The sequence below is a fragment of the Cariama cristata genome, unplaced genomic scaffold (assembly GCF_000690535.1).
Source record: "Cariama cristata isolate BGI_N322 unplaced genomic scaffold, ASM69053v1 scaffold4227, whole genome shotgun sequence".
Lineage (NCBI taxonomy): Eukaryota > Metazoa > Chordata > Aves > Cariamiformes > Cariamidae > Cariama > Cariama cristata.
In genome coordinates, this window is record NW_009628184.1 from 21,888 (window position 1) to 32,112 (window position 10,225).

At 43.6% G+C, this 10,225-nt stretch overlaps 1 protein-coding gene across 1 annotated transcript in view; it reads right to left on the bottom strand.

Annotated features, from left to right (window-relative positions):
- Positions 1-2,670: 2,670 nt before the first annotated feature.
- The window catches only part of FAM83H (family with sequence similarity 83, member H), an 8,769-nt gene continuing 1,214 nt past the window's right edge, over positions 2,671-10,225 (bottom strand). Inside the window, exons 2-4 of the mRNA XM_009704687.1 lie at positions 9,767-9,931; positions 9,288-9,412; positions 2,671-5,317 (exon numbers count right to left, since the gene is read on the bottom strand). Coding sequence (XP_009702989.1) covers positions 2,671-5,317; positions 9,288-9,412; positions 9,767-9,931 — 2,937 coding nt within the window. The remainder of the gene's footprint in view (positions 5,318-9,287; positions 9,413-9,766; positions 9,932-10,225) is intronic.

Sequence of the window (10,225 nt, forward strand, 5' to 3'; positions counted from 1 at the left end):
GCAGCTCACATGGAAGTCCTGTTTTATTCTGGTATATTCATAGAACAGGCAATTCCTGTCTGTCGGAGGTACAGGCAGGTACAGGAAATGGCAATGACAGGGTGAACATGGGTAGGCACTGCTCTCTGCAGCATGTTGGCTCGTCAGAATCTAAGATGCCAGTTATGCACAGAAAAGGGAGCCTACTGCTTAATTCAGGGTCGTGACTTCCACTGAAAGCCTAGCACCTAGCAATTCGATGATACAATGCAGTATCTAAGATCCTCTGTGAACCTAGTCTCAGACTGAGAGGTGATGGGCTGTAACACTTTTGATTCTTAAAATGCCTTTTGTTATTACCAAGTGAGTTAGTTATTCTGCAATATTTGTATACACCTACAACATCTGGTAATCAACATATCACTAAAAGAGATGAGTCATTCTAGTTCTGGTCAGGAACATACTTTTACACTGAACGCACTATGCTGAGCAAGATGAAATTCTAAAAAATCTGAACAAATACAGCAAAATTCTACAATGTTAATGTAATCTGTGACTACAGAAATGACACTTCTAACTTGTCTGTTACAGAACAATGATGGAGCAGGTAAGTTTGGGAAAGGCTGGGGAGGTATGGAATGATGTAAGAATTACACAAAATAGGGCTAGCATATATATAATAGCATATATCTATATAGCCTGCCTTCCTCTCTAGAGTAAAATAATCTCCATCTATATCATCTGGCGTACTGATCATTACAGTACACCATTACATTACATTCATTTTGGGACCCACCAGATCTGATTCATTACTAAGAGCACACAAAATAAGTACACATACAGCATTCATTTATGAATTTGTACGCATGTAACAGATTATGGGTTGTATCTGAAATGGTATACATTCATACAATATGGAATAAGTGTAAGAAATCCACTTCAGCTTTTTTTCCAATTTTGGCTGCTTCTTCCCTCTTTTTTTTTTTTTTTTTTTTTTCTTTTTTCCTCTAAACTTTATTTCTGGGTTTATCTCCTCATGTTAAAAATGATAATTCCTCTTGATTCTTGCAGATTTTTCCCACCATGTATATTAATATGGAAATCAGCTTAATTTTTATTTCAGATCAGACAATCTATCTTTCCGCTTATCAATAAACAGTAAAATAATCATTGTTACAGATATGTAAATTATATAAAGCCTGCTACCATGGGAGCTGGCATCCTAAAAGCTAAAGTTTTAAAGACCCTACTAAAGTTACCTTCAGGAACCAATGCAGCCTCTTGCCTCCCATCTGTCAGCCACATACCTGAACCGGTTTGCTCAGCTTGCAGCTAGTGTCACAAGTGGGTAATCATGAAAGCCAAGCTAATAGGAAAGGGAAATTCAGAAGCCTAGTTCCAGGTGAGAGCGTTCTTCCCTGTAATCCCTTTAGACTACGGACAAAGATCAGGAAAAAAAAATAAAATTCCCAATTTGGCAATCCTGCTGGATGTCAAGCAGAGGCAGTCCAAGCTGAGGAAAAAACCCAAACAGCTAAGTAACTAAACGTCATGTACAGCTTGTTTTCTTGATACATTATGTTTTCTTGATAGCCTCTGTGTCTACCTTCTGTCCTGCAAGACACTGTAACAACAGCATGAACCTACAGACTAATCTGGACTGTTTTAAAGCTGCATGGTTAAGCTTGGTACCAAACTATTACAAGAAAGTTACATGAGATAAAACACTTCTGAGCTCGAAAATTCCAGGAGCTTTATTCCTTCCATTGTTATGAGTCCCTTCTTGTCTTCACATGGAAAGATGTGCTAACCAATGAATGTCCCCTCCTCCCCACAATCTCTTAATGAATTGGAGTTACATTGTCAAGGAAGTTACTACTTGGCCAAGACAGCATTTTCGATGCTTAATTAAATTCCCAGCTCAGCTGAAAAGGAGTCCTAAAAACAGGCCTTGCTCCATTAATAGCATATCGATTTCCTTTTGTATGGCCTTTCAGCTGCTTCTTTCACCTCACCCCCTAAAGCAATACTTCCATTATATACAAGGAAACAAATCAATAGCAAAACAGAACCAATAGGCTTTGAAAATGGTAAATACGAAAGCTGAGCATGTACTGCTAGACAAGACCATAACCATAGATAAGGGCAAAAAGTTGTTTACAGTATTTTTTCCTCCTGTATTTTTTTTTTCAAAAAGGTGTTTCCCATATTTGATTTGTTATTAGATACAAAGATAACTGTACCTGAGAAACAAATGGTTTTTAAACACTGTTTTCCAGTTAATGCGCTTGCGCGTGTGCATGTATGCATGTGTGTGTGTATATTTTTCTTTCCTGGTCTGAACTCGAGTATGGAATTTTCTATTTTTTGATACTTTCCTTCTGAAAGTGGAATTGTTTTTTCTGCTGAAAATATTGCCTGACCAGAACATACAGAGATTCTTACTTTATTTCTTTCTTTTAAGCATCTTGGCAATTTAGTGATTGTATTTGAAACATATTGTGACAAGGTTGCTTGATATCACATGACTTTATTGGGCAAACTGTGCCACAGGAGTCTAATGCTGAACACATTTCCACTCACTAACCACGATGAGTACTGCCTACGGTGTTTATAGCCATCATAAACAAGTTATTCCTCATTCCCCTTTGACAGTCAGTGATCACATGGAATTAAATAATATTTCTATGATCATTTTTTGGTCTTGAAGGTCCCCAGGATTTTGGGCATGAATTTTCCCATCTTCTTGTCTTTGGCATCTGTGTCATATTCCTCTTCACTTGGACTTGTATGTTCATCCTTTTTGCAGAAGACCTCAAATCTACTGTAGACTCGCTTCTCCTTCCGCATATTCTCCATTTTTTTCAGAAGGGTATCTCTATCCTCTGATGGTTGCCGCTGAAGATTTCGTTTCTGGCTCCCAAAACTCTCTGACCTGTGGATGTTACAGCTTTTCTCCTTCTCACCTTTCCTTTCCAAGCTTGTAGTTGACTTAGAAAGATCAGGATTACTAGTGGATGGTAGTTGCCTGGCCAGTTCAGCTCTGTTCTTCTGACTGTTTGCAGAGATTTGTTCCAAAATCACCTTAGTATCATCACGGAGGTTGCTGCTGTACAGGATGTTAGCTGTGGATGAAGGAAATCTCCCCTGTGTTGGCTGGCTGCTTTTGGGAGGAAGTGGTGTTGCAAATTTATGGGTTTTTTCTTCTTCCATCATTTCCTGACTGTCCCCTATGGAAGATCGCTTGAGAACCACATCCTGCTTGTCAGATTTTCCACTCTCAGAAGTGGGTTCCTCCTCCAATTTCTTTTCACCTTTTGGGTTCAAAAGCTGCTTCAGCCGTAGTGACCCCTTCCTTAAAAATTCCATTGGATTTTGTTCTTGTTTTGAACAGTCTTCCTCAGATTTATTGAGAGAGCTGTCAGATCCTTGACTTCTAGATAAATTTTCAAGCACTGATGTGGTACTTGTCCTAATCTGTGGTTTCTTCAGTTCTGTATTGACTAATTTTTGGGGATCTTCTTTGAACGTCACTCGTTCCTTCTTCTCTGGAAGAGTCAATTTCTGAGTGTCTCCTACAAATATAAGACTCTCCTTCTCTGGAAGAGCAGGTTTATTCTCTATGGGGTAAAATCGAGATGATAATTTGTCTACCTTAGTGCTAATATGTGCTAGGGGATCTTTACTCAATGTGTCAACAAGCTGGGGGGTTGATGATGCCATTCCAAATGGTCTGTCAGCCTCTCCATGCACTTTGTAAGTACTGCAGGAGTCTTTGGAGTCTAGTACCCTACTCTCCAGAATCTTATATTGCACGGATTTGGTACATTTCTTCTCTGTGTTCTGTGATTCTTCCTGTAGATAACTGGAAACAGCTTTGGTATGAGTGACTGTAGCTCGCTCTGTGTCTTTGCCCACAGCTTTGTACTTCTCTAAAAGTTCTGCCACTTTAGATGAGGCAGCTGTCTTTATAGTTTCATTGTCTTTTGTCAACTCACTGGATGTTTGTTCTTTTTGGATCATCTGAACCTTTTCTATTGTGGTGTTAGGCTGATCTAACTTGGCAGCACTGAAAATCAGAGAGGACCTGAGTCTTGAGCTCCTCTGGATCAAAGGATTTATTCTGGACCTAAAGGCATCTTGTTTCATTAAAGGGGTTTCTTCACCTGCTCTATCAGGATCTGCAAATTCTTTGGCACTTTCAATTCCCAGTGACTTGCTATTAAAAGACATAGGGGATTTGAATGCTGGGATGAGGTCAGTGGGGTGCTTTGTGAGGCTATCCCCAAGAACATCATTATATGCCTCTGATTCCATAGGCATTGGAAGACCTTCTTCTGGTTCAGACTGGTACGCGCTAAGGTATGAAGAAATCCTCCAGTTACGTAAACCTGTTCTATTTTCCTGTATGTTCTTGTCTTCATCTTGGTCCTCATCTCTGTCTTGTAAGAACAGGCGTTGCTCCAGGCTTTGTTTCTGTGTAGGAGAAGTCTGGCAAATAAATTTCTGTCCTATATTCTGCCTTCTTAACATCATTCCCATTGGGCCATTGCCTGCAGGATTCAGCTGATCAGAGCCATGTCTCACTTCCCTGGAAGAATTTGAAGGTACATAATCCAGCCTTAAGGGGAAACCCTCCTGTGGAAAATTGGATTCAAGTTCAGGGTATCTGGGTCCCTCCCCATAGTCTTCCAGTTCACTGAATCCTGGCCTACCACCTCGGATTCTCTCAAAGAGTCCCTGAGGTCTGCCAGAAAGATGGGGATGTTCAAACTGGTACTGGTAGAACTGATCCTTCTGAAAATGACTAGACTGGATTTTAAATTCATCCATATTGTTCATGAACATCTGCCTGGCATACTGTTTAGAAGAAGCAAAATTTTCAAATGTTCCTTCTGCAAAACTGTGTCTCTTAAAAGCATCCAACTCCAACTGCTTGGAACGGAGAAAACCCCTGACAGGATCCATCTGAGAATTCTCCATTTCTACCTTTTTGTACATTCGCATGGCTGAGCCCTCCACAGTATGGCGCAACATGTCATCCCGCCTGAAATTTGACAGGAAGTACCTGTCTGGATCAACTCTGTCCATAAAGGAGGGAAAAAGATTGTCATCCCTCTGGAACATCAGGGGTGCTTTCTTTGGAAAGAAAGGCATGTTATTGCCAAAGGGAGTCATGGCAAATGTGTTCTCTGCCTTTGCCAAGACATTGGCTGGAGGAACAAGGGGTTCTGACTGTGCAAACAAAATTCGGAATTCTTCGTCGAAGCTGGCCACAAGCTCCCCCTGAAATATGTGTGCAATGCTTCTGTGAATCTTCTCAAAAGACCACATAAAACTACAAAGAGAAACAGAAGTAATGATAAAGTATTAGTATCAAGTAACCCCATCGTACCACTTTACGTTAAACCATTTGCTTGCCTGAAGAAAATTCTCCTGATACTATTTACCGCTCAGGCAGCCATTCATTATACACTATTGTTCCCAAGCCTCATAGTTATGGCTTGATTTGGCATCACATCTTTGCAGAGGATTTTACAAGGCAATAAATGACTTCTGTTCTAAAAAAGCCAGTCAGTAGTAACAACAGACACAGAGCAAGCTGATGATAATCCGTCTATGAAGTAGATGTTCCTGCAATTACTTTGGGTTGTAATTGGGTTTTATAACTAAAATGTTGTGCCCACCTTTAAAAAGAGCAAAAGGATCAAGTAGGGAACTACAGCAAGTCAGCCATACCTCAGTCTGCAGGACAACTGCAGAGCAGATCTTCCTGGAAGCCATTTCCAGGCACAGGAATAACAGAAAGACAGCTGGGATCAGGCAGCAGGGATTTACCAAGGGGAAACCATGATTGACCCAATCTGATTGCCTTCTACAAAGGGAAGGCTGGCTGCATGGACAAGGGGACAGCAGAAGATGAGGTTTTTCTTGATTTTAGCAAGAGTTTCCACATGGCCTTTACATAAGTATCTTTGTAGCCAAACTGGAACACTGCGGACTAACTGTACCACACAGTAAACGGGAAATTGGTTGGACTGTCAGGTTTAACGGGTGGCGGTCAGTGATTTGAAGTCTGACTGGCAGACAGTTATAAGTGATGTTCCTCAAGGGTCAAGGCTTGGGGAAATAGTCTCTAACACTGTCATTAATGACCTGAGCAACAGGACAGTGTACACTCTTAGCAAGCTTGCAGATGACACCAGAATAGGGGGATGGCACAGCTGGTGTGCCAGTCAGGGGGATATGTGCTGACAGGAACCTCATGAAATTCAGCAAAGCCAAATGCAGAATCTTGCACCTGGGATGGAACAATCCCATCCACAATACAGGCTGAGGATGACTACCTAGAAAAGCAGCTTGGCTGAAAATGACCTGGGAATTCTGGCAGGCAACAAGACAAAGACAGCAGCACCTTTACAGCAATGGTAGCTCAACACCTACACGGATGCAGTGGTAAAAGTGCAGCCAACAGGTCAATGGGAGCGATTACTGCCCCTCTAGTCAGCACTTCCGACACCCTATCTGGAGTACTGAGTCCAGTTTTCAGAGAGTCACAGAATGGTTGAAGTTGGAAAGGATCTCTGGAGGTCATCTGGTCCAAACACCCTGCTCAAGCAGGGCCACCTACAGCCAGTTGCCCAGGGCTGTGTCCATACAGTTTTTGAATAGGAAGTTTTTGAAGGAAGGAGACTCCACACCGTCCCTGGGCAACCTATTCCAGTGCTCAGTTAACCTCACAGTAAAAAAGTGTTTCCTTATGTTCAAACGGAACCTCCTGTGTCTCACTTTGTGCCCACTGCCTCTGGTCCTGCCACTGGGCACCACTGAAAAGAGCCTGGCTCCATCCATCCTCTTTGCGCCCTCCCTTCAGGTATTGATATACATTAATAAGAGCCACCTGAGCCGTCTCTTCTCTAGGCTAAACAGTTCCAGCTCTCTCAACCTTTCCTCACATATGAGGTGCTCCAGTCCCTTCATCATCCTTGTGGCCCTTCACTGGACTCTCTCCAGCATGTCCATGCCTCTCTTGTACCGGACACAGCACTCCAGGTGTGGCCTTACCACTGCTGAATAAAGGCGAAGGATCACCTCCCTCAACCTGCTGGCAATGCTCTGCCTAATGCAGCTGAGGATACCGTTCACCTTCTCTGCGGCAAGGGCACGTTGCTGGATTGTGTTCAACCTGGTGTCCACCAGGACCCCCAGATCCTTTTCTGCCAAGCTGCTTTCCAGCTGGGTGGCCCCTAGCATATGCTGGTTCATGGTTTCTCAGTTTTAGGTTTCCCAGTAGAAGAAAGCTGTTGACAAAGTGGAGGAAGTTTAGCAGAGAGCTACCAAGATGGATAGCAGGATCGCATCTGTTAGGTACAAGGCAAGGCTGGAAGAGCTGGGCTTGTTCAGCCTGAAGAAAAGCATGCTAAGGATGGTGAGAGTGGGGTGCGGGAGCAGTAAGTTGATTGCTGCCCTCAACTAACTAAAGGGTGGTTCTAAGGAAAATGGAGCCAGCCTCTTCACAGAGGTACACCCAGGATACAAGGCAACAGATTTCACTCTCTACAACTACCTGAAAGGAGGTTGTAGTGAAGCTGGGGTTGGCCTCTTCTCCCAGGCAACCAGTGAGAGGACAAGAGGGTATAGTCTGAAACTGCGCCAGGGGAAGGCCTGGCTAGAAATGAGGAGGCCTTTCTTCACAGAAAGGGTCGTTAGGCATTGGAATGGGCTGCCCAGGGAGGTGGTGGAGTCCCCATCCCTGGCGGTGTTCAAGAAAAGACTGGACGTGGCACTTAGTGCCACGTTCTAGTTGACATGGTGGTGTTAGGGCAAGGTTGGACTCGATGATCCCACAGGTCTCGTCCAACCAAATTGATTCTGTGTGATTCTGTGTGAGATACAACTGTAGCAAGAGAAATATCGCTGAGCTATAAAGAAAATTTTTCACCATGCGGGTAGTCAAACATTGGAGCAGCTGCCCAGGGAGGCTGAGGAGTCCATATCCCTGGAGACATGGGGATAGACCCGACTAGACAAGGCCCTAAGCAAACTTAGGTGACTTTGAAGAGGACTTTACTTTGAGCAGGGATGTTGGACACCTACCAGTAAACTACACATGGGTACTTTCAGACTGAGCTACAAAAGGCTTCTAATATCAGCATAAGAAAGCCTTATGTTTGCCTTCCTATATGATGTTATTTGTGGGAGTTTTTGAGGCTGCAGTGGGAGGGGGGATATTGACAGGCTGGAGTAGATTTTGGTTATGAGCAAGGATGTAAGATATGCTTCAGTCTAACAATAGAAAATGGGCTACAATAACATACACCCCTTGACTGAGATACCTGGGCATAACATGGGTATAGTATAGTATAGTTATTAACAATAAAGGCATGGGTAATTCCATGCAAGTAACTTATTCTTGAAATGTAAAGGCCTACTCCTTGGTCTCTTTAACTATTCTGCTTTGAAGGGAGTTGTTGGATCAGGGTTGGTCAGTGGTGCCCAGTGACAGGATCAGAGGCAGTGGGCACAAAGTGAGACACAGGAGGTTACGCTTGAACGGAAGGAAACACTTTTTTGCTATACAGATGACTGAGCACTGGAACAGGTTGCCCAGGGATGGTGTGGAGTCTCCTTCCTTAGAGATATTCAAAAACTATCTGGACACGGTCCTGGACAACTGGCTGTAGGTGGCCCTGCTTGACCAGGGAGAGTTGGACCAGATGATCTCCAGAGGTCTGTTCCAACCTCAACCATTCTGTGGTTCTGTGCAGGAAGGACGAAGACGTTCACCATTATGGCGTTTGTCTTGACAAGTCAAGCTCTGCTTTCCTGGAAATGGCTAGGTATCTGCCTGCCAATGGGAACTAGTGAACAGATTCCTTATTTTGCTTTGCTTGCATGTGCAGCTCTGCTTTAGCTATTAAACCGTCCTTATCTCATGTTTGCCCTTCCAATTCTCTCCCACATCCTGCTGGGAGCAGTGAGCGAACGTCTATCTGTGTGGGGCACAGCTGCCTACTGGGGTTAACCCAGGACACCTTATAATTACTGTATCTTTTTTACAGATCATTTACACTCTTGATGTGAAGGAAGCTTGGCTTTGGGTGTCTAGGCTTGAGGACTTGTTTAATTGGTGTATCTACCTCAGTTGCAAAATGGTGTATTTTTCCTGAAAATAGCTGCTCAGTATCCTTCAGTGAGAAAAACTTTTGTCACTGATGTTCACTTGGAAGTGCTGAAGCACTGCTTTACCAGTTAACCAGCCTCTTTCTCACTGAAACTGGGACACATAACATTGCAGGGCTTCTCACCTGTAGTTGCCACTCAGCACCACCATGCAGTCCACCAAGAGGAATTTCTCTTTCACATGGCCTTTGAAGGACATCCCTGTGCGGCAGTAGTAGGTTGGGCCAGAAACTGTCCTCACCCTTAGGAACTGCAAACCAGACAAGGCACTGACTCAGTTGGAAGCCATTACTTCCCTCCCCCTGCCCCTCCTTCTTCCCCTTGCTCTTTTAACTTCCGTCCTGCCACCATTTTTATACTTCAGCTCTATTGATTCAGTCTGCATACACAATGGATAGATAAAGCTGTTTATTAGTGTGTCCTCAGCCTTCAGCCCTGTGTTGTTGTGCCAGCTCTCCTACCTTTCTTGATGCTCATCTTTCACTAGGCTCTGGCCCATTTTCTCCTTTCTGGGGTTTTTAGTGTCATAATAGCCCTCTGTGTCCCAGGACATAGCCCCCTCCGGATGCGAATTAGGGGCAGGGCATGTCTTTGGTTTGCTCACCTCCACATAGTTAAGATTGACTCTGCATTTAGCAGCTGTATCAAGGAAAAGTTGAGAGTTCATTTCATCCAGCAAGATGTACACAGGCACTCTGCGAGCAGCAGCATCCAACACCTCAAACAGCAGATCCACATCAGTGAAAATGTCCATCACTATGGCTACCACCTAGGAAAAGAATGCAAGAAAGACATCAGTGATCTGTGCCTGCTTATGCCCTGACTGATCGTGTTCCCCAGCACCTCACATTCCAAAGCTGCAGTGCTGCACCATCTCCATTTCAACTTCCTTTTTAAACAGGAACCTTCCCATTTAAAGGTTCCTTTAAACATTGTGGGCCCCAGAACTGGAAACAGAATTGCTATCTATCTAAGGTGCCTATTCTGTACATGAGGGTGAGAGGTGAGGGAAAAACCTCACTGCCACTGAGAGTTCCCTTACTCATTAATCCAATGACAGCAG